At 38.6% G+C, this 25221-nt stretch overlaps 1 protein-coding gene across 1 annotated transcript in view; it reads left to right on the plus strand.

The window, feature by feature from the left end:
- The window catches only part of CLTCL1 (clathrin heavy chain like 1), a gene marked incomplete at its 5' end in the record, with an annotated part of 165335 nt that overhangs the window by 4790 nt on the left and 135324 nt on the right, over window positions 1-25221 (plus strand). The window contains 1 exon segment of the mRNA XM_049865479.1: window positions 13060-13071. Within this exon segment, the coding sequence (XP_049721436.1) occupies window positions 13060-13071 (12 nt within the window).

Below are 25221 nucleotides of genomic sequence, written 5' to 3' on the forward strand. Positions count from 1 at the left end.
CATGTGGTAGTTCTGGAGCCTTGATGGTGCAGTGGTTAAGAGCTTGGCTGCTAACCAAAAGGTCAGCAGTTCGAATCCACCAGCTGTTCATTAAAAATCCTATGGGACAGTTCTGCTCTATCCTGTGGGGTCGCTATGAGTTGAAATCGACACAATGGCAACAAGTTTGGTTTTGGTTTTATGGTAGTTCTATTTTTAGTTGTGTTTTCAGCAATGGCTATACCATTTTACATTTCTACCAGTAATGGATAAGGGTTTCAGTTTCCCCTGATCCTCACCCAAGTTTGTTATTCTCTGTTTTTTTTCTTAGCCATTCTAGTGGGAGTGAAATGCTATTTCATTGTGGTTTTGATTTGCGTCTCTCTGATGGCTAATGATGCTGAACTTCTTTTCGTGTGTCTGGTGGCCATTTCAATGTCTTTCTTTGGGGAAATGTCTGTTCAAGTCCTTTGTCCATTTTATGATTGGGTCATTTGTCTTCTTGTCATTGTCACAGTTTTATATATGTTTTGGTCATTAGATTCTTACCGGATGTATGGTTTCTGAAAATATTCTCCCAGTCGATAACTTGTCTTTACTTTCTTGGTAAAGTCTTTTGATAAATGAAAGTTTTTTAATTTTTATGAGGTCCCATTTATGTAGTCTTTTGCTGTTTGTGCTTTCTTAATACATTTGGTAATCCATTGTTAAAAGCTGACAGCATTGCCTCTGCATTTTCTTCTAAGAATTTCATGGTTTTAACTTTTCACATTTAAGTCTTTAATCCATTTTGTGAATTTGTTTTTGTGTGCGGTGTGAGGCATAGGTCCTGTTTCGTTTTTCTGCACGTGGAAATCCAATTTTCCCAACAACATTTATTGAACAAATTCTTTCCCGATTGAATGGACCTAGCACACTTGTCAAAAATCAGGTGACCATAAATGTGTGAGTTTATTTCTTGATTCTATGTGTCTGTTGTTATATATACCAGTACCAAGCTGTTCTGATTACTGTAGCTGTATGTTGTTGTTGTTAGGTGCCATCGAGTCAGTTCCGACTCATAGCAACCCTGCATACAACAGAATGAAACATTGCCCGGTACTGCGCCATCCTCACAATCGTTGTTATGCTTGAACCCATTGTTGCAGCCACTGTGTCAATCAATCTCGTTGAGGCTCTTCCTGTTTTTCACTGACCTTCTGGTTTGCCAGGCATGATGTCTTTCTCCAGGGACTGCTCCTTCCTAATAACATGTCCAAAGTATGTGAGACATAGTCTCGCCATCCTTGCTTCTAAGGAGCATTGTGGTTGTACTTCTTCCAAGACAGATTTGTTTGTTCTTTTGGCAGTCCATGGCATATTCTGTATTCGTCGCCAACACCACAATTCAGAGGCGTCAATTCTTCTTCAATCTTCGTTATGCATTGTCCAGCTTTTGCATGCATATAAGGCGACTGAAAACACCATGGATTGGATCAAGCACACCTTAGTCCTCAAGGTGACATCTTTGCTTTTCAACACTTTAAAGAGGTCTTTTGCAGCAAATTTGCCCGATGCAATTTGACTGGCTAATTCTTTTCGGAAGTAGACTGCTGGATCCTTCTTCCTAGTCTGTCTTAGTCTGGAAGCTCAGCTGAAATCTGTCCACCATTGGTTACTCTGCCGGTATTTGAATACTGGTGGCATAGCTTCCAGCATCAAGCAACACCCAAGCTCCCACAGTAAGACAAACTGACAGACATGTGGGGGCTATAGCTGTATAAAACACACAAAAAAAATAGTATGTTTTAAAATCAGGAAGTGTGAATCCTCCTATTTTGCTCTTCTCTTTCAGCATTGCTTTGGCTGCTTGGTGCCTCTTGCCATTCTGTATAAAGTTGAGGATTGGTTTTTCTATTTCTGGAAAGAAAGCTATTGGAATTCTGATTGGGATTGCATTGAACTATAGATACTTTGGGTAGTGTTGACATCTTAACAATATTGAGTCTTCCAATCCATGAACATGGAACATCTTTCCGTTTATTTAAATCTTCTTTAATTTCTTTTGTAGTTTTCATTGTATAAGTCCTTCATGTCCCTGGTTAGATTTATTCGTAAATGTTTTTTCTCTTAGGTGCTGCGGACCTCCTTTTGTAAAAAGGTCCACCTCTGTAGTTCTCTCTTGTGTCTCTCTGTGAGCTCCCAAGGTCCCCAGCCCATAGCATTGCCAGTCCTGGAGAAGCCTGGAACAAATTCACTCACCTCAGTCTCTCTTCAAACTTTCCCCGCTGCTGAATTTGTGGTGAACATTTAAAAGAAGAGATACATTTTTACCCTTGACCTAAAGAGCATGAAGTGGTAGTAGAACGCCTCATCTGTTGCTCATCATTTTAAATGGAACATTAATGCCCTAACTCAGAGATGGCAAGCTGCCTGTTTTGGTATGGCCCCACACTACATTTTTAAAGAGTTGTGATGAATAGGCAACAGAGATCTTTCATTTGCAGCTTGCATTACTGGCCCAAATATGGTAGTGCCCCTTTTGTTGTTAAACATTGCCCTTTGAATATTCGTGAGTATTTCTTTTTACACACTTCACTCATTTTCCTTAATATTTAGAAGTAGATTGAGTGTATACTAATCTTCCATCAACCCAACAGTTAGTTAGCTCTTAGCTCAGGTGAGGAGGTGGTGGGATGGCATCCGCTTTTGGTGACACGTTCTTCACCTTGATTTCTTAAATGTGACTTTATGTTAATTCCCAGAGGAGGTTTATGTATTTATTCATTTTTATTATTATCATTTTTGGCAAGGCTAAATATTTTGTGGAGTGCCTGGGTGATGAAAGCAGTTAAGTGCTCAGCTACTAACTGAAATGTTGGTGGTTTGAATCCATCCAGAGGTACCTCAGAAGACAAGGTCTGACATTCTACTTCTGCAAGATGACAGCCATTGAAAATTCTAGGGAATGCAGTTCTACTCTGAAACACATGGGGTCCCCATGAAGCTTGTTTGTTTGTTTAATGCCTAATAATATATGTCAAGTTTCTCTTCTTGTGGTTATTAGTCAGTCATATATCTTTTTAGTCTGTTTAAATGTTTGCCCATTTTTATATTGGGTTGTTTATATTATTGTTGAATTATAAGAATTCTTTATATATTGTGAATATAAATCAGTTATCAGCTATGTGATTTACAAATATTTTCTCCCAGTCTGTTAACTTGTCTTTTCATTTTCTTCATGGTATCTTTTGAAGAACAAAAATATTTAATTTCAATGAAGTCCAAGTTAATCTTTTTTTTTTTTCTTTTCCCCCTATAATGGATCATGCTTTTGGAGCCATATCTAAGCTCTTAGTCTAACCCAAGGTCATAAAGATTTTAGGTCTGTGGTTCATTTCGAGTTTATTTTTTGTACAGTATGAGGTAAGGGTATAAGTTTGTTTTTCTTTTTTGTGGACATGGATATTCAGTTGTCCCGGAACCATTTGTTGAGAAGACTGTCCTTCCCCATTTAATTCTCTTGACACTTTTTGTGAAAATCAGTTGACCATAAATAAATATAAGAATTTATTTCTAGACTTTCAGTTTTGTTCTACTGATTGATATGCCTATTCATGCACCAATTACTTGATTAGTGTGTCTTTATAATAAGTTGAAATCAGATAGTGTTGGTTCTCCAATTTGTATTTTTCGGGATAGTTTTGGCTATTCTAGGTCCTTTGCATTTCCACATACATTGTTGGATAACTTGTCAGTTTCTATAAAACAGCCTGCTGAGATTTTGATAGAGATTGCTTTGAATTTATCAGTGGACTTGGGGAGAATTGCCTCCTGTAGTCATTCAATGTGGACTATCTCTCCATTTATTTAGATCTCTTTAATTTCTTTCAGTGATAATTTGCACTTTCAGTGTACAAGTCCTGCACTTCTTTTTTAAAATTTATTCATAATTGTCCTGGATTGAACTGTGTCCCCCAAAATATGTGTTGACTTGGCTAGGCCATGATTCCCAATATTGTGTGTTCATCCTCCATTTTGTGGTCTGATTTAATTATCCTCCATTTTGTGATCCTCAGTGGTTTGGCAGTTATGTAATAAAAAAATTTTTTTTTTTTAATGATGTAACTTGGCAGTTGTGTAATCATGTAGTCATCCTCCATTTTGTGTTGTAAATCCGAAAACCTCTGTGAAGTGGGACTAGTTTGGGGTATCTTAAGTCACCGCCCTTACTCAAGTAACCACCTTAGTCAGGTCACACACTTGCTTGAGTCACACCATTTATCTTACAACAGATAAAAGAAGAGAGATGGGAGCAAAGGAGAGAGAGACTTCACTCCCACGAAGAAAGGAGAGCCCGGAGCAGAGCACATCCTTTGGACCTGGGGTTCCTGCACTGAGAACCCAGGAGAAGATTGATGCCAAGACACATGGAGATTTCCAAGGAACTTCAGGCCCACAGATGTTGAAAAAAGACAAGGGCTTTTCCCCAGAGCCAACAGAAAGAGAAAGCCTTCCCCTAAAGCTGGTGCCCTGAATTCAGACTTCAGCCTCCTAAACTGAGAGAATAAATTTCTGCTTGTTAAAGCCACCTGTGGTATTTGTGTTATAGCAGCACTAGATAACTAAGAAATAAGTATTTTATTCTTTCTAATGTGTGATGTACAGAATTGTTTTCTTAATTCCATTTTTGGATTGTTTGTTGTTAGGATATAGAAATACAGTTGACTTTTGTATATTGATCTTGTATCCTGTTCACTTACTAAACTTGTTTATTAGCTCTTGTAGTTTTTAGTTTATTCTTGGGATTTTCTACACACCGGATCATGTTACCTGCAAATAAAGACAGTTACATCTTCTTTTCTAGTTGAGATTCTGTTCATTTTTTTTGTTTTAATATTGCATTACCTTTAATATCCAGTATAATTTTGAATAGAAGTGGTGAGAATAGAATTCCTTGCCTTGATTCTGATTTTACCCAACCCACCACTGATTTTAGAGGAAGGCATTTAATCCTTCACCATTAAATACGATGTTGGCTGTTTTGATCGATGTACCCTTTATCAGTTTGAGGAAGTTCCCTCTTTTAAGTATTTAACCATGAAAGGATGTTGGATTTGGTCAAGTGCTTTTTCTGCATCTATTGAGATGATCACTTGGATGTTGTTCTTTATTAACATAGTGTGTTAAAGTGTTAAAAAGTAAAGATGTCATTTTGATGTTTAAGATGTGCCTGCCCCAAGTCATGTTCTTTTTCATCACCTCATATGCATGTGAAAGCTGGACAATAAAAAACACCAAAGAAGAATTGATGCATTTGAATTGTGCTGTTGGTGAAGAATATTGTGAGTATACCATGGACTGCCAGAACAACAAACAGATCTGTCCTGGAGTAAGTACAGCCAGAGTGCTCCTTAGAATCAAGGTTACTAAGACTTGGTCTTGCTTACTTTGGACATGTCATCAGGAAAGACCAATTGCTGGAGACAGACATCATGCATAGTAAAGCCTCTACTTGGTAAAGTCAGTGGAAAAGAAGGGAGACCTTCAGTGAGATGGATTGACATAGTGGCTGCAACAGTGGGCTCAAACACAGCAATGATTGTGACAATGGCACAGGATCAGGCATCATTTTGATCTCTTATACATAAGGTTGCTATGAACTAGAGCTACCTTGATGACATCTAACAGCAATTACATTAATTGTCAGGGACTTTTCCATCTATACTTATAATAATTGGAATGTGGTTTTCTTTTCTTGTTATGTCGTTGCCTAATTTTGAAATTAGGGTAATATTGATCTTATATCTTCTCTGAATATTTGATAGAATTCATCAGTGAAAGCCCTCTGGGACTGGGCTTTTCTTTGGGGGGAGGTTTTTTATTTTAAGTCTGGTGTTTTTACGATTCAGTCTGGTCTTTTTATGAGAATTTGGGGTCTGCATTAGGGGAAAGTTTTTAATTACTAATTCAACTTCTTTTTTTTTTTTTTTAATAATTTTTATTCTGCTTTAAGTGAAAGTTTACAAATCAAGTCAGTCTCTCACATAAAAACCCATATACACCTTGCTAAAAAAAAACACACTCCCAAATACTCTCCCCCTAATGAGACAGCCAGCTCTCTCCCTCCACTCTCTCTTTTCGTGTCCTTTTCACCAGCTTCAAACCCACTCCACCCTCTCATCTCCCGTCCTGGCAGGAGCTGCCAACATAGTCTCAAGTATCCACCTGATCCAAGAAGCTCACTCCTCACCAGCATCCCTCTTCAACCCATTGTCCAGTCCAATCCATGTCTGAAGACTTGGCTTTGGGAATGGTTCCTGTCCTGGGCCAACAGAAGGTCTGGGGGCCATGACCACCAGGGTCCTTCCAGTCTTGGTCATACCATTAAGTCTGGTCTTATGAGAATTTGGGGTCTGCATCCCACTGCTGTCCTGCTCCCTCAGGGGTTCTCTGTTGTTTTCCCTGTCAGGGCAGTCATCGGTTGTAGCTGGGCATCATCTCAGAATGATGCAGTCGTCTCTGGTTCATGGGACCCTTTCTGTCTCTTGGGCTCGTAATTGCCTTGTGCTCTTGGTATTCTTCATTCTCCTTTGATCCAGGTGGGTTGAGACCAATTGATGCATCTTAGATGGCTGCTTGCTAGCGTTTAAGACCCCAGACGCCACTCTTCAAAGTGGGATGCAGAATGTTTTGTTAATAGATTTTATTATGCCAGTTGACTTAGATGTCCCCTGAAACCATGGTCCCCAGACCCCTGCCCCTGCTACGCTGGCCTTCAAAGCATTCAGTTTATTCAGGAAACTTCTTTGCTTTTGGTTTAGTCCAATTGTGCTGACCTCCCCTGTATTGTGTGTTGTCTTTCCCTTCACCTAAAGTAGTTCTTATCTACTATCTAATTAGTGAATACCCCTCTTCCACCCTCCCGCCCTCCCCCTTCTCGTAACCACAAAAGAATGTTTTCTTCTCAGTTTAAACTATTTCTCAAGTTCTTATAATAGTGGTCTTATACAATATTTGTCCTTTTGCAACTGACTAATTTCACTCAGCATAATGCCTTCCAGGTTCCTCCATGTTATGAAATGTTTCACAGTTTTCTCACTGTTCTTTACTGATGCATAGTATTCCATTGTGTGAATATACCATAATTTATCCATTCATCCATTGATGGGCACCTTGGTTGCTTCCATGTTTTTGCTATTGTAATAAACATGGGTGTGCATATATCTGTTTGTGTAAAGGCTCTTATTTCTCTAGGATATATTCCAAGGAGTGAGGTTGCCGGATCATATGGTAGTTCTATTTCTAGCTTTTTAAGGAAGCGCCAAATCGATTTCCAAAGTGGTTGTACCATTTGACACTCCCACCAGCAGTGTAGAAGTGTTCCAATCTCTCCACAGCCTCTCCAACATTTATTATTTTGTGTTTTTTGGATTAATGCCAACCTTGTTGGAGTGAGATGAAATCTCATTGTAGTTTTGATCTGCATTTCTCTAATGGTTAATGATCGTGAACATTTCCTCATATATCTGTTAGCTACCTGAATGTCTTCTTTAGTGAAGTGTCTATTCATATTTTTTGTCCATTTTTTAATTGGGTTCTTTGTCTTTTTGCAGTTGAGTTTTTGTAGTATTATGTAGATTTGAGAGATCAGGCGCTGATCAGAAATGTCATAGCTAAAAACTTTTTCCCAGTCTGTAGGTAATCTTTTTATTCTTTTGGTGAAGTCTTTGGATGAGCACAGGTATTTGATTTTTAGGAGCTCCCAGTTATCTAGTTTTTTTTTCCCTACGTTCTTTATAATGTTTTCTATACTGTTTATGCCATGTATTAGGGCTCCTAACATTGTCCCTATTTTTTTTTCCATGATCTTTATCATTTTAGATTTTATATTTAGGTCTTTGGTCCATTTTGAGTTAGTTTTTGTGCATGGAGTGAGGTATGGGTCTTGTTTCATTTTTTTGCAGATGGATATCCAGTTATGCCAGCTCCATTTGTTAAAAAGACTGTCTTTTCCCCATTTAACAGTTTTGGGGCCTTTGTCAAATATCAACCACTCATATGTGGATGGATTTATATCTGGATTCTCAATTCTGTTCCATTGGTCCATGTATCTGTTGTTGTACCAGTACCAGGCTGTTCTGACTACTGTGGCAGTATAATAGGTTCTAAAATCAGGTAAAGTAAGGCCTCCCACTTTGTTCTTCTTTTTCAGTAATACCTTATTTATCCGGGGCCTCTTTCCCTTCCGTATGAAATTGGTGATTTGTTTCTCCATCTCATTAAAGAATGTCGTTGAGATTTGGATCGGAATTGCATTAAATGTATAGATCGCTTTTGGTAGAATAGACATTTTTGTAATGTTAAGTCTTCCTATCCATGAGCAAGGTAGGTTCTTCCACTTACGTAAGTCTCTTTTGGTTTCTTGCAGAAGTGTACTGTAGTTTTTTTTGTATAAGTCTTTTACATCTCTGGTAAGATTTATTCCTAAGTATTTTATCTTCTTGGGGGCTACTGTAAATGGCATTGATTTGGTGCTTTCCTCTTCGATGTTCTTTTTGTTGGTGTAGAGGAATCCAGCTGATTTTTGTATGTTTATCTTGTATCCCGATACTCTGCTGAACTCTTCTATTAGTTTCAGTAGTTTTCTTGAGGATTCCTTAGGGTTTTCTGTGGGTAAGATCATGTCATCCGCAAAAAGAGATACTTTTACTTCTTCCTTGCCAATCTGGATGCCCTTTATTTCTTTATCTAGCCTGATTTCTCTGGGTAGGACTTCCAGTACTATGTTGAATAAGTGGTGATAAAGGGCATCCTTGTGTGGTTCCTGATCTCAATGGGAATGTTTTCAGGCTCTCTCCATTTAGGATGATGTTGGCTGTTGGCTTTGTATAAATACCTTTTATTATGTTGAGAAATTTTCCTTCTATTCCTATTTTGCTGAGAGTTTTTATCATGAATGAGTGTTGAACTTTGTCAAATGCCTTTTCTGCATCATTGGATAAAATCATGTGATTCTTGTCTTTTGTTTTATTTGTGTGGTGGATTACATTAATTGTTTGTCTAATGTTGAACCATCCCTGCATTCCTGGTGTGAATCCCACTTGGTCATGGTGAATTATTTTTTTGATATGTTGTTAATTCTATTGGCTAGAATTTTGTTGAGGATTTTTGCATCTACATTCATGAGGGATATAGGTCTATAATTTTCTTTTCTTGTGATGTCTTTACCTGGTTTTGGTATCAGGGATATGGTGGCTTCATAGATGAACTTGATAGTATTCCATCCTTTTCTATGCTCTGAAATACCTTCAGTAGTAGTGGTGTTAACTCTTCTCTGAAAGTTTGGTAGAACTCTGCAGTGAAGCCGTCCGGACCAGGGCTTTTTTTTGTCAGGAGTTTTTTGATTACCTTTTCAATCTCTTCTTTTGTTATGTTAGTTGTTCTACCTCTGTTTTTGTTCGTTTAGGTAGGTAGTGTGTTTCTAGGAATTCATCCATTTCTTCTAGGTTTTCGAATTTGTTTGAGTATAGTTTTTCACAGTAATCTGTTATGATTCTTTTAATTTCAGTTGGGTCTGTTGTAATATCGCCCATCTCATTTCTTATTTGGGTTATTTGCTCCCTCTCCTGTTTTTCTTTTGTCAGTTTGGCCAATGGTTTATCAATTTTGTTGAGTTTTTCAAAAGAACCAGCTTTTGGTCTTGTTAATTCTTTCAGTTTTTCAGTTTTCTATTTCATTTAGTTCAGCTCTAATTTTTATTATTTGTTTTCTTCTGGTGCCTGTGGGTTTCTTTTGTTGCTCTCTTTCTATTTGCTCAAGTTATAGGGATAGTTCTTTGATTTTGGCCCTTTCTTCTTTTTGGATCTCTGCATTTATTGAAATAAACTGGCCTGTGAGCACTGCTTTTGCTGTATCTCAAAGGTTCTGATAGGAAGTGTTTTCATTCTCATTGGAGTCTATGAATTTCTTTATTCCATCCTTAATGTCTTCTATAATTCAGTCTTTTTTGAGCAGGGTATTGTTCAGTTTCCAAGTGTTTGACTTCTTTTCCCTGCTTTTCCTGCTATTGATTTCCACTTTTATGGCCTTATGGTCAGAGAAGATGCTTTGTAATATTTCAGTGTTTTGGATTCTGCTAAGGCTTGCTTTATGACCTAATATGTGGTCTATTCTGGAGAATGTTCCATGTGCACTAGAAAAGAAAGTATACTTGGTTGCTGTTGGGTGGAGTGTTCTGTGTATGTCTACGAGGTCAAGTTGGTTGATTGTGGCATTTAGATCTTCTGTGTCTTTATTGAGCTTCTTTCTGGATGTCCTGTCCTTCACCGAAAATGGTGTGTTGAAGTCTCCTACTATTATTGTGGAGCTGTCTGTCTCACTTTTCAATGCTGATAGAGTTTGTTTTATGTATCTTGCAGCCCTGTCATTGGGTGGATAAATATTTAATATGGTTATATCTTCTTGGTGTATTGTCCCTTTAATCATTATATAGTGTCCTTCCTTATCCTTTATGATGGATTTAACTTTTAAGTCTATTTTCTCAGAAATTAATATTGCCACTCCTGCTGTTTTTTGATTGTTGTTTGCTTGATATATTTTTTTCCATCCTTTGAGTTTTAGTTTGTGTTTCTAAGTCTAAGGTGTGTCTCTTGTAGGCAGCATATAAACGGATCTTGGTTTTTAATCCATTCTGCCACTCTCTGTCTCTTTATTGGTGCATTTAGTTCATGTACATTCAGGGTAATTATGGATAGGTATGAGTTTAGTGCTATCATTTTGATGTCTTTTTTTGTGTGTTGACAGCTTCTTTTTCCCACTTGATTTTATGTGCTGAGTAAATTTTCTTTATATATTGTCCTTTCCTCACATTTGTTGTTGATTTTGTTTCTGCTGAGTCTCTATTTTTCCCTTGTATTTCATTTTGATGAGTAGGATAGTTTGTCTCCTTTGTGGTTACCTTACTATTTACCCCTATATCCCTAACTTTAAAACTAACTTGTATTTCTTTGTATCGCCATATCTTCCTTTCCATATGGAAGGTATACGATTATATTTCTTAGTCCCTCTTTATTATTTTAATGTTAATTCAACTTCTTGATTCGTTATAAATCTGTTTAGATTTTCTGTTTTTTGTTGTGTCAATTTTTGGAGTTTGTGTCTAGAATTTCTAGCAATTCATCCAAGTTTCCTAAGTTTTCTAACATGTTGCCATAAAATTGTTTGTGATATTCCCTCATAATCCTTATAATTTCTTTAGTGTTTGTAGTGATGTCCTGTCATTCCTGATTTTGGTAATTTGTGCCTTCCCTTTTTTTCTTAATTAGCCTAACTAAGGTTTTTCAGTTTTCTTGATCTTTTCACCGACTATTGTGGTTTCATTAATTTGTAGTATTTTTCTGTTAATCATCTGGATTTTCTCTCTAATCTTAATGGCTTTCTTTCTGTTAACTTTGGATTTGGTTTGCTTTTTTTTCCTAGTTTCTTAATGTGGAAGCATAACTCATTAACCTGAGATCTTTCCTCTTATGTGATCTTGGCACTTAACCCACCCATTGCTGTCAAATTGATTGTAACTTATAAAGCTATCAATTCCCCTTTAATCCCTGCCTTTCCTGCAACTCAAAAATTGATACATGTGTTTCATATTTCATTTAGTTCAATGTGTTTTTTTAATTTCCTTGAGATGTCCTCTTTGACTCATGGGTTATTTATTAGTGTATTGTTTAATTTCCAGAATTTGAGAACATCTCACATTTCTGTTTTTGATTTCTTAAAATTCTGTGGTTAGAGAACTTTGTATAATTTCATTTCTTTTAAATTTCTTGAGATTTGTTCTATGGCCTAGTGTGTAGTCTGTTCTGGAGTATGAATCAGGTATACTTGACAAAAATGTGTGTTTTGTTGTGGAGTGAAGTGTTCTAAAGATGTCAGTTAGATGGAATTGATCAACAGTGTTCCAGTCTTCCGTTTTTCCTTCTAGTTGTTTTATCAGTGATTGAGAATGCAGTATTGAAATCTCCAGTTACTACTTTTTAGGTGTCTGTTTCTCCTTTCAGTTCTATTAGGGTTTGCTTCATGTATCGAGATTATTTTTAGGTGTGTGAGCCTTTTTTATTGTTCTGTCTTCCCTTTGATCGTTGTAAAATGTACTCTTTTGGCTTTAGTGATAGTTCTTTGTCTCAAATGATAGTTCTCATAGTAATATAGCTATTCCAGCTCTCTTATGATTAGCATTCGCATAGTATGCCTTTTTCTTTCCTTTTACTATCAACCTATTTGTGTCTTTAAATCTAAGGTGTGTCTTGCTGACAGCGTATAATTGGATCTTGCTTTTCTTATCTAGTCTGTTAACCTCTGTCATTTGATTTAGGTGCCAGTCACATTAATGTAATTATTAATATGGTTGAATCTCTATTTTCCATTTGGCTATTTGTTTTCTGTATGTCCCTTGTCCTTTTTGTTTCTGTCCTCCTTTACTGGCTTTTGTGTTTAAAAACTTAGCACACCCTCTTAGTTCCTCTGAATTTTTTTTTTTTACTTTGTGTGTATATGTTTAGGGGTTTACTTGTGTGAGTGTTCTTGAGCTTACAAAATGCGTCATAACTTATCAAAAACTGTTTCAGATTCATACTCTCTCAATTCTGTTAAAATGTAGAAATTTCACTCTAAAAGCTCCATTCCCTTCCCCTCCCATTGTGCTGTCCCTCATATATGTGTGCCTGTGTGTATGTGTGTATACATATATCTATATATACATATATAGATATATTTTAACTACATCTTATAAACCCAATAATTAGTTTTCAGCATTATAGTTTTACATAATCTTAAGTGTTCTTATGAAGCTGCAGTGTGATGGATCACTTTTATATGGCCTTTCTTGCCATGGTCTTGTAACTCCCACCGAAAGACTGGGTGGGACTATGCAAATGAGGTGCTTGTGGCCCACCAGGGGCATTAGATAGCTTGCAGATAATGGAAATAAGGTGTGTGGCACTCTTGTGGAGGTAGGACCATGCAAATAAGGTGTATGGAATCCTAACAAGGGCATCAGTCAGTGTTGCCATTCTGCTAGGCTTAAAATGAGCCATCCCAGAGGCAGGAGGGAGGGTCTCAATACCACCAAGAAAGAAGAGCCAGGAGTGGAATGTGTCTTTTGGACCTGAAATCCCTGCACTGAGAACCTTCTAGATCCAGGAGACAGACAGAGGGAGCTGTAATACCAGAGATGGCAAGAAGCAGCAGCAGAGAAACAGGCAACAGAACCAGGAGACCAGTAGGAGATGGTGTGGTAGTCTACTGGCCAACAGAACAAGAAAGCTGAGTGCCTTCAGGCAGAAAGCTTGCTGGAGAAGTGGGGTGGCTCCAGGCACTTGGCAGAGGAGCTAGTTTTGCTGACACATGTAGCGAGAGAGCTGAGTACCTTCAGGGTGAGGTTTACTGGCAGAGTGGGGTGCCTCCGGGCACTTACCAGCAGAGCTAAAACAGCTTTGTGACACTTGCCCAAGCAAGGCAGAGGCCAGGGGCCAGAGAGGCATGCTTGTGGGCACAGCTGAGAAGAGGTTGTCCTGATGGAACAACTGTATCCTGAGCATTCCTGAATCTGAATTGTTAACTGGTTACTTCCGTAATAAAACTCCATATTTCCTGTAAGTTCTCTGTGGCCATTGCAACAAATTATCGAACCCAGCAGAGAAGTACAAAGTGCCTTGGAACGGATGGTTGGTGTTAGAATTGGTAAAAAGGTTGGAGGGTGGAGGCATGTATAACCTCCACCTCATAGGAATCAGCCTTGGCCTGTTGATGATGATTCTCTCTCCCCCTTGTGAAGTTAGAGGAGGTCAGACACACCCACCATGCCATTTATACAGAAGTTAAGAGAAGAAATGAGAAAAAATGTATTTATGGAGTCTTCCATTTTAACCCACACATTTATCATTTCCTGTGTTATTCATTTCTTTCTATGGGTTTCAGTTATCATCTTAGTTCAGTCTTTTGGAACTTTGTTTACTGTAAGCTGTGAGCACTTGAAGACAATGAGGGTTTAACATTTACCATATAGTCAAGGCATCAAAAATAGGTCATAATAATGGCAACTAAGAAGGTTAGGTGAAAAGCTTAGGAAGCAGTAAGTTCATGTTAATGGTGGTTCAATAATTTGAAAAAGGGCAGCAAAAATGGTTGCCCAACTTAAAGAATATGGTCAGTGTCACCAGATTGTACATGTGGAAATTGTTGAAATGGCATATCTTTTGCTGTGTATATTTTCACCAAAAAATAAATTTTAAAAAATTTTATATACCATTGACTGATAAGCCAAAAATGTATTTAAGCATGTCTCTTTTGTTGGAAATTCCATTTATTTCCAATTTTAAACTATTATAAAATCTATATTAAACATCTCTATAGGTTAAAAAGATTTTCTTTAAAGGTTATGTCTAAATTAGGTCCAAAAGCAGTTACTTATATTTGTGTATAATGTCAACCAGAAACAACCATAGCCATTTAGACCAGCCCTTTTTTCCAGGTGCTTCCACCTAAAAAAATCTTATTTAACTGGTATTTTTCAAACCACATTCTCTTGAGACTTCATCATAGTAAAGCCAATAACCCTTGTACCTCTTAAAAATGAAAAAAGGACACATGCCCCAGTCACAGACTTATTGTTGCTTTGAAAAGATCCACCATTGCTTAAATGAAAGCGTTCCAGAACCTATCCTTTTTTTCTGACTTCCTCAAAACTTCTTATAAAATGAAACTGCTCTCCTCTCTCAAATTGAAGTCACTGGTATGTTCTCTTGAGTGCCACTCTTCATTTCTGTAGCAGTTTGGTTTACTCCCAAATAGAATCTTCGTTAGAATTTTTATAACTTGACTCCAGAATCTGTCATTTAATGGTAGTTTAAACATATGTTAATAATATAGTTGTAGCTAGCTTTAAAAAGGAGCCCTGGTGGTGCAATGGTTAAGTGCTGGCAGCTAACTGAAAGGTTGGTGGTTTGAACCCGTCAGCCACTTGGTGGGAGAAAGTGGCACTTCTACTCTGTCCTGTAGGGTTTCTCTGAGCCAGAATTGACTCATCAGCAACAAGTTTTTGTTTGTTTAGCTAGGTTTAGAATTCTTTTAAGGCAGCAAGCCTTCATCTTAGTGTCATGTGTTTTGAATGTAAACCTCCTGAGATTTCACCTTTGAGTTGTCCTTTTTCCTGAATTCAAGAGGTCATCTTATTTATTGCCTAGGTATGGCATGCGTGCCATTAAACACTTCCCTTTAGGAACAGCAACCTTGTTTCTCATTTCATGGTTAAAGACCAGTTTTCTGGTTCATGGACTATCCTGATAATATGAATTGTTGAGTAGCTTGACTAAATAAAGAGTAAATTGTCTCTTTTCTCTTACTGTGTAGCCCAGACATACGACTTCAAAAAAGACAGATCTGTTTGGTCCCTCTTCTTTTGCACCATGAGGCTGCTATTCGAATGTATGGGTCACTAGATAAGTAATTACCCCTTTGAAATCAAATCCTTCACTTTTAAGAATCCTGGATACAAGGAGAGAGGCTAATCTTGGGCTGTTTTATCTGGAAATTGAGCCTTTGCCTAAGACACATCATTATAAGGACATCTCTCAGAATGCTGCTTTAGTGGCTATTTTAATTCCCCCTTGAACTCTCAGACTTTTCTGACTTAATAAATAATATAACAGCCCAATCTCCCAGTCCTAAATTTCTAAGTGTGTGGACCAACACTGTCCAACAGAACTTACTGTGTTGTTGGAAATGTTCCATATCTGCATTGTCTGGTATGGTAGCCACTATCCACATAGAGCTATTGAATTCATGAAACTTGGCTAGTACCCTCTGAAAAACTAAATCAGTTTAATTTTAATTAATTTAAAATTTAAACAGCCACGTGTGGCTAATGGCTACCATATTGGACAGTGCATGTGAGGACAATGAAGAGCAACCAGCACATTCTTTGATATTTTCTCCACAAATCTGTGCTTCTTTATTCTTTTTTTTTTCATTACATACTTTTATTGTTGTAAATATATATATAACACAACATTTGCCAATTCATCTTTTTTCAGTTGTGCAGTTTAGTGATACTAATTAATCAAGTTATGCAACCACCACCTGTAATCATTGCCAGATTTCCATCACCATAAACAAAAACTCAATGCTTCCTAAACAATGGATTTCCCTTTCTTGACCCTGGTAACCACTAATAAACTTTGGTCTCTATGCATTTGCCTATTCTTGTTATTTCTTACAAGTTCGATCATATAATATTTGTCCTTTTATGATTGACTTATTTCATTAAACATAAGGTTTTTGAGGTTCATCCATGTTGTAGCATGGATCAGGGCTTCATTTCTCTTCATAGTTGAGTACTATTCCATTGTCTGTACGTACCTCACTTTATTTATCCATTCATTCGTTGATAGACACTTAGGTTGTTTCTACCTTTTGGCTATTGTGAATAGTGCTGCAATGAACACTGGTATACGTGTGTCTGTTCACATTGCTCGTTTTAAGTCTCTTGAGACTTCTACATAGGAGTGGAAGTGCTAGGTCATATGGTAGTTCTGTGTTTAACTTTTTGAGGAACTGCCACACTGTTTTCCACAGCGGCTTTCCTATTTTGCATTCCCACCAGTAATGGCATTCTTGACAATATTTGTTGTTTCCCATTTTTTGTTTTGTTTATCTTAGCCATCCTAGTGGGCATGAAGTGATATCTTATTGTGGTTTGGATTTGCATCTCTCTGATGGCTGAAGATCTTGAGCATTTTGGCACAGTGATTAAGAGCTCAGCTGCTAACCAAAAGGCAGGCAGTTCGGATCCACCAGCCACTCTTTTAAAACCCTATGGGGCATTTCTACTCTGTCCTGTAGGGTCACTATGAGTCGGAATCAACTCGACAGCAATGGGTTTTTTTTTTTTAATTTTGATATAATTTACATACTGTTATGGATTGAATTGTGTCCCCCAAAATATGTTTTGTAAATCCTAACTTCTGTGCCTATATTTATAATCCCATTTGGGAATGGATTGTCTTTGTTAATGAGGCAGGGTTAGTGTAGGGTGTGTCTTAAATCAATCTTTTTTGAGATACAAAGGAGATTAAACAAGCAAGCAAAGGAAGCAGAGAGGGGGAGGACACATGGCAAGCCACATGAATATTGCCCAGGATCAGAAGCTCAGAAAAGGCAAGGACCTTCCTCCAGAGCTGACAGAGAGAGAAAACCTTTCCCTAGAGCTGGCACACTGAATTTGGACTTCTAGCCTCTTGTGGTATTTCTGTTATAGCAGCACTAGATAACTAAGATAGAATCTGGCACCAGAAGAGTGGAGTGCTGCTCTAACAGATACTAAATTCAGAAGTGGCTTTGGAATTGGGTCATGGGTAGAGGCTGTAAGAGTTTTAAGGTGCCTAAAAAAAAAAAAAAAAAATTTTTTTTTTTTTTAATAGTAATCGACGGCACTGGGTTTTCTGGATAATAGTAAAAGCCTAGACTGCCTTGAAGAGAGTTGATCGAATTATGAATGTCAAACGCAATTCCGATGAGGGTTCAGAAGGAAATGAGAATACATTCTTTGAGAATACATATGGTGCCAGCAGCAGAATGTTGCTAAAAATGTGGATGTTAAATGTGCTTCAGGCTTTAAAAGAAAATGATGGACAAGTGATCGGACAATGGAAGAAGGGTGATGTTTTTTATGCAGTGGCAAAGAACTTCTCTGAATTATGTTCAAATGTTCCGTGAAAGTTAGAACATGTAAGTGATGAACTTGGATGTCTGGATGAGGAGATTTTTTAAGCAAGATCTTAAAGGGGTCGACTGGTTTTTCCTTGCTGTTTATATTAAAATGAGAGAGGAAAGAAATGGGCTTAAAAGTGAACTGTGCAAAATGAAAACAAAACTTAAATATTTGGAAAATTCTGTTGTACAAACTAAGGAAACATACCCTAGAATGTTTACCAAGGATGTGGCTACACAATCTCGCAATCTTTTGTTAAAGAGATTAAGCCTGTGAATGGGTGGATTTAACCAACTACCACAGCTTAGACTGAAGGGGACACAGAAGGAACGAAAGGAAAGAACGCTGTCTGCCTCTTGAAATTCTACAGGCAAGAAAAAGGCCAAAGGAGCTACATCTGTTGTACTCCAAGAAAAGGAAAGAACCATGCTTGAAGCAGTTTGAAGATCAGCAGAACAGTTGGAAGGAGCATGGGAAGCAGGGCCTTCTCAGTTTCGAAGGGTGGGGCCGTGGTCTCCTGGATCTCAAAGGGTGGGGGTATAGCCTCCTTAGTTTCAAAGAGTTGGATCAGTTCCAGAGTGTGGGGCTGCAATGAAGGTGTGCCAGGGACATGGGGCTGTTGCCTAAAGCTGAGAGGGTGGAATTGCCATGCCCAGAGGGAGAAGAATGGGATCAGATGAGGCCAAGGGGGTGGGGTTACCCCTCAGATGGACTAAGCGAATGTGGCCGCCCAAAGCTGAGGGAGCCGAGTTGCCAGTGGGCCTGGAAAACAGAGCTGAAGCCAGGGGGCTTTCACCCAGAATCCAGAGGTCATGGCCAACACCGAAAAGGTGGAACCATTGCCCAGATGGTCCCAAAGAACAGAGGATTATTTTCAAGCCTTGAGAGCTAATGTAAGTTGTTCTGGGGTTTTGGACTTGTCTCGTGCCTATTATCCCTTCTTTCCTTCAAATTCCTCTCATTTGTGATACAGATGTCTACCATGTGCCTGTTCCACCATTGTACTTTGGAAACAGATAACTTGTAGTCTAAATTTCACAGGTATATAGATAAAGAGGAATTTTACCCCAGGATGGAATATGCCTAAAGTCTCACCCATATTTGATTTAGATAATTCAGAAAATGAGATTTTGGACTTGATTTAAGACATTTGGGGTGATGTGACGGGGTGAATGCGTTTTGCATGTGGCAAGGACATGAATTTGGGGGCTCCAAGGGGTGGAAACCGTGGTGGCATAGTGGTTAAGTGCTATGGCTGGTAACCAAAGAGTCGGCAGTTCCAATCCACCAGCCGCTCCTTGGAAACTCTATGGGGCGGTTCTACTCTGTCCTATAGGGTTGCTATGAGTCGCAATTGACTCGACAGCACTGGGATTTTTGTTTGTTTGTTTGATTTAAAGGGTAGAATGTTATGGATTTAATTGTGTCCCCCCAAAATATGTACTGTAAATCCTTACCTCTATGCCTGTGGTTATAATCCTATTTGGGAATGGGTGGTCTTTGTTATATTAATGAGATAGGATTAGTATAGGGTGGGTCTTAAATCACTCTCTTTTGAGATATGAAAGAGATTAAACAAGCAAGGGAAGGAAGCAGAGAAGGGGAAGAGACATGCCAAGCCACGTGAAGATTTTCCAGGAGCAAAAGCTCAGAAGAAACAAGGACCTTCCTCCAGAGTTGATAGAGGGAGAAAGCCTTCCCCTAGAGCCGGCACCCTGAATTCAGACTTCTAGCCTCTTAAACTATGAGAAAATTAATTTTTGTTTGTTAAAGCAATCCACTTGTGGTATTTCTGTTATAGCCTCATTAGATAACAGACATACCATAAAAGTTACCCATTTAAAGTGTACAATTCAATGGTTTTAGTATATTCATAGGTTGTTCAACCATCTGCAAAGTCTGTGTAGGACATTTCCTCACTCCAAGAAGAAAACTTGTATCCATTATGCTCTCATTTCCCCCATTCCTTCCACCTGAGCCAAACTATAATCTACTTCTGTCTCTATAGATTTATCTATTCCGTTTATTCCATTCTCTAAGCGGAATCATACAATATGTGGTCTTTTATGACTGGCTGTTTTCACTTAGCGAAATGTTTCCAAGGCTCTCCCATGTTGTATCATTTATCACTACTTAGTTTCTTTTTATTGCTGAATAATATTCCATTGTATGAATCTGTACATTTTTTTTCATCAGTTGATGGACATTTGGATCATTTCTACTTTTTGGCTATTATGAATAATGCTTTTATAAATGATTAATGCTTGAAAAAGACGAAGACCCTCAACGAGATGAATTGACACAGTGGCTGCAACAATGGGCTCAAGCGTGACCGATGATTCTGAGTATGGTGCAGAACCGGGCAGTGTTTATGAGTCGGAACCAACTCAATGGCACCTAACAACAATGAATAATGCTGCTATGAGCAATTGCGTAGAAGTTTTTGCGTGGACTTATATTTTTATTTCTCTTGCATGTACACCTAGGAATGGAATTGCTAGATCGTTTGGAAATTCTGTATTTCACCTTTCGAGGAACCGGCATTAAACATTTTTTCATGTGCTTTTTGGCCATTTGGATATCCTCTTTGGTGAAATGTCAGTTCAAGTCCTTTGCCCATTTTTCTGATTAGGCTGTTTATCTTTTTGTTATTAAGCTGTAGAAGTTTTATATGTATGCAGTGGATTAATTGCTTTTGTGTGGCCTTTCTAGCCATGGTTTTAACTCCCACCCAGGTGATTGGGAGGGACTGTTTGATAGTTTTGCCTTAAAAGAGAGCCAATTCCAGAGCAGAGAGGAGCCCACCACCACTGAGGAAGAAGAGACTAGCAGCAAAGACCCAGCAGCAGGAGATGGCTCAGTGGGCTTCCCGGCCCATGGAGAGAGAAAGCTGAGTGCCTTTGGGCAGTGACTGAGGGCCAGGGAGAGGCATGCCTGCGAGCACAGCTGGGAAGAGGCTGTCCTGATGGAAGAACTGTATCCTGAGTGTTCCTGAGCCTAAATTTTAACTGTTACTTCCCTTTTTTTCTTTAAACCCCATAATCATGAGAATGGTCTTGAGTTCTACGTCCTCTTCTGAATCTGGCTTGAATTTTTGGTAGTTACCTGTGGATGTACTGCTGAAACTTTTTTTTTTTTTTTTAAGTTTTTGTTATGCTTTAAGTGAAAGTTCACAAATCAAGTCAGTCCCTCATACAAAAACTGATATACACCCCTCTATACACTCCTAACCACTCTACCCCTAACGAGACTACTAATGTGACTACTGTAATGAATTATCGAACCCAGTAGAGAAGTAGAGAGTGCTGTGTGAGGGACGGTTGGTGTCAGAATTAGTGAAGACGGTAGAGAGAGGAGGCGTGTTTTACCTCCACCTCATGAGAATCCTCTTTGGGCTGTTGATCTTAGCTCTCCTTCCCCCTTGTGGGGATGGAGAAGGTTAGACACCTCCCCCAAGCTGTTTTTACAGAGTACTGAGGGGAGATGGAGGGAGTAGTTGATGTTAGAGATGATGGAGTGGTATAACAGCTTGGAGAAGTTGGACATTTGGGACACCTTTAACCCCCACCTCATAGGAACCAGTTTTGCACTGATCCTTGTAAAAGAAATTATTTGTTTAATGTATTTTAGATATTAAACCCTTGTTGAATATATGGTCCTCAGAAATTTTCTCCCAATTGTAGGTTGTCTCTTCACTTTTTTGATAAAGTTCTTTGTTGAACAAAAGTGTTTAATTTTTAGGAGGTCCCATTTATCAATTTTGTATTTTGTTCTTCATGAATTTTGTTTAATATCTGATACTTTGTCATTAAAAACTAGGTCTCACAGCCACCTCCCTATGTTTTCTTCTAAGAATTTTATGGTTTTAGCTTTCACATTTAGATCCTTGATCCATTTTGTATTGATTTTTGTGTATGGTGTGATCATGGATTTTGATTCATTTTTCTGCATGTTGTTGTTAGGTAATGTCGAGTCAGTTCTGACTCATAGCGACTCTGTGTACAACAGAACGAAACACTGCCAGATCCTGTGCCATCCTCATACTCTTTGCTATGCTTGAGCCCATTGTTGCAACCACTGTGTCAATTCATCTCATCAAGGGTCTTCCTCCTTTTTTTGACCCTCTGCTTTACCAGGCTTGATGTCTTTCTCCAGGTACTGGTCCCTCCTGATGACATGTCCAAAGTACGTGAGACGAAGTCTTGCCATCCTTGCTTCTAAGGAGCATTCTGGCTGTACCTCTTCCAAAACGGATTTGTTCGTTCTTCTGCCAATTCATGGTATATTCACTATTCTTTGCCAACACCATAATTCAAAGGCAGCAGTTCTTCAGTCTTCCTTATTCATTGCCCAGCTTTTGCATGCATGTGAGGCAATTGAAAATACCATGGCCTGGGTCAGGTGCACCATCTTTGCTTTTTAACACTTTAAAGAGGTCTATTTGCAGCAGATTTGCCCAATGCGATAACATTGATTTCTTGACTGCTGCTTCCATGGGCATTGATTATGGATCCAAGTAAAATGAAGTCCTAGAAACAACTTCAATCTTTTCTCCATTTATGGTTTTGCTAGTTGGTCCAGTTGTGAGGATTTTTGTTTTCTTTATGTTGAGGTGTAAACCATACTGAAGGTTGTAGTCTTTGATCCTCATCAGTAAGTGTTTTAAATCCTCTTTGCTTTCAGCAAGCAAGGTTGTGTCATCGGCATATCCAGGTTGTTAATGAGTCCTCCTCCAATCCTGGTGCTGTGTTGTTCTTCATATAGTCCAGCTTCTTGGATTATTTGTTCAGCATACAGATTGAATAAGTTTGGTGAAAGGATACAACTGTGATGCATACCTTTCGTAATTTTAAAGCATGCAGTATCCCCTCGTTCTGTTCAAATGGCTACCTCCTGATCTATGTACAAGTTCCTCATGAGCACAATTAAATGTTCTGGAATTCCCATTCTTTGAAACGTTATCCATAATTTGTTATGATCTACACAGTCAGATGCCTTTGCATGGTCAGTAAAACACAAGTAAACATCCTTTTGGTATTCTCTGCTTTCAGCCAAGACCCATCTGACATCAGCAGTGATATCCCTCATTCTATGTCCTCTTCTGAATCCGGCTTGAATTTTTGGTAGTTACCTGTGGATGTACTGCTGAAACTTTTTTTTTTTTTTATTATGCTTTAAGTGAAAGTTCACAAATCAAGTCAGTCTCTCATACAAAAACTTATATACACCCCTCTATAAACTCCTAACCACTCTCCCCCTATATACACTCCTAACCACTCTCCCCCTATATACACTCCTAACCACTCTCCCCCTAATGAGACAGCACACACCCTCCCTCTACTCTCTTTTTTTGTGTCTATTCAGCCAGCTTCTGACCCGCTCCACTCTCACATCTCCCCTCCAGAGAGGAGGTGCCAACATAGTCTCATGCATCCACTTGATCCAAGAAGCCCACTCATCACCAGCAGCATCTTCCATCCCATAGCCCAGTCCAGTCCCTGTCTGAAGAGTAGGCTTTGGGAATGGTTCCTGTCTTGGGCTAACAGAAGGTCTGGGGACCATGACCTCCGGGGTCCTTCTAGTCTCAGTCAGACCATTAAGTCTGGTCTTTTTACGAGGATTTGGGGTCTGCATCCCACTGTTCTCCTGCTCCCTCAGGGGTTCTCTTACGTTCCCTGTCAGGGCAGTCATCGGTTGTAGCCAGGCACCATCTAGTTCTTCTGGTCTCAGGCTGGTGTCGTCACTGTTTTACGTGGTCCTTTCTGTCTCTTGGGCTCATAATTACCTTGTGTCTTTGTTGTCCTTCATTGAAACCATTTTTGAATAATCTTCAGCAAAATTTTGTTTGAGAGTACTTCTGCATGTGGAAATCCAATTTTCCAAGCACTGTTTAGTAAAGGGAAACTCTTCCTTCCCCATCGAATGGATTTAGCACCCTTGTTGAATATCAGTTGTCTGTAGATGTATGGTTTATTTCTGGCCTCAACTCTATTCCATTGGTCTGTGTATCTGTTGTTACACCAGTACCAGACTGTTTTGATTACTCTTGCTGTATAGTATGCTTTGAAATCTGTATGAGTCCTCTTACTTTATTGTTCTTCAAAATTGCTTTGGCTATTCAGGGCTTCTTGCCTTTTTGTATAAAATTGAGGATTGCTTTTTCCGTTTCCGCAAAGAAGATTGATGGAATTTTGATCAGAATTGCATTGAATCTGTAGATCACTTTGGGTAGTATTGACATCTTAACTATATTGAGTCTTCTAATCGATAAACACAGGGTGGCTTTTCATGTATGTAAGTCTTGATCTCTTTCAATGGTATTTTAATAATTTTCATTGTGTAAGTCTTTCACATTCCTGGTTACATTTATTCCCAGGTATTTTATTCTTTTAGATGCTATTGTAAATGGAATTGTTTTCTCAATTTCCTTTTCAGATTTCTCAGTGCTGGTATGTGTGAACCCAGTTGCTTTTTGTGTGTTGCAGTGGTATCACTAGGGGAGTGTAAGGGCTTCAGACCACACCAAAGTGATTCTAAAATTTTTGTGCAGTGTTTCAGCAGAAATTTATTATTATTATTTTATTGTGCTTTAAGTGAAAGTTTACAAATCAAGTCAGTCTCTCATATATAAATTTATATACACCTTTCTATATACTCCTAGTTGCTCTCCCCCAATGAGACAGCACACTCCTTCTCTCCACCCTGTATTTCCGTGTCCATTCAGCCAGCTTCTGTCCTCCTCTGCCTTCTCATCTCCCCTCCAGATAGGAGCTGCCCACATAATCTCATGTCTCTACTTGAGCCAAGAAGCTTACTCCTCACCAGTATCATTTTCTGTCTTACATTCCAGTCCAATCCCTGTCTGAAGAGTTGGCTTTGGGAATGGTTCATGTCTTGGGCTAACAGAAGGTCTGGGGACCATGACCTCCAGGGCCCTTCAGGTCTCAATCAGACCATTAAATCTGGTCTTTTTACGAGAATTTGAGGTCTGCATCCCCACTGGTCTCCTACCCCATCAGGGATTCTCTGTTGTGTTCCTTGTCAGGGCAGTCATCGGTTATAGCTGGGCACCATCTAGTTCTTCTGGAGAAACTTTTATTTTTTTTATAAAAACATCCCTGTAGTTAGTTATTCCAACAAAAACATTTTTTTGTAAGCCCAGCTTACATGTATCAATATATCTACAAGACTAAAACTCTATACTAATTTACTTTTTGAACCTTCTGATGCACTCTGGTCAGAGTTGTCATTATTACCCAATTATAGTGATGCTTCAAATCATGTGGTTTTGTCTGCATGAGCTACAAGCACATGCTGTTGTTTTTTTTGCTGCCCATGTTTTTATAGTCACTTACTTTGTCAAATTTTCTGGTGCTTTAGCTAAGATATCTTGGTAATTAGTATATCAATAACTTTTTTGAGAATTACGTAGTAATTAAAGGAAACCAAAACCGAAAAAAAACCCAAACCCATTGCTATTGAGTTGATTCCAACTC

Source organism: Elephas maximus, chromosome 22 (assembly GCF_024166365.1).
Source record: "Elephas maximus indicus isolate mEleMax1 chromosome 22, mEleMax1 primary haplotype, whole genome shotgun sequence".
NCBI classification, from domain to species: Eukaryota; Metazoa; Chordata; class Mammalia; order Proboscidea; family Elephantidae; genus Elephas; species Elephas maximus.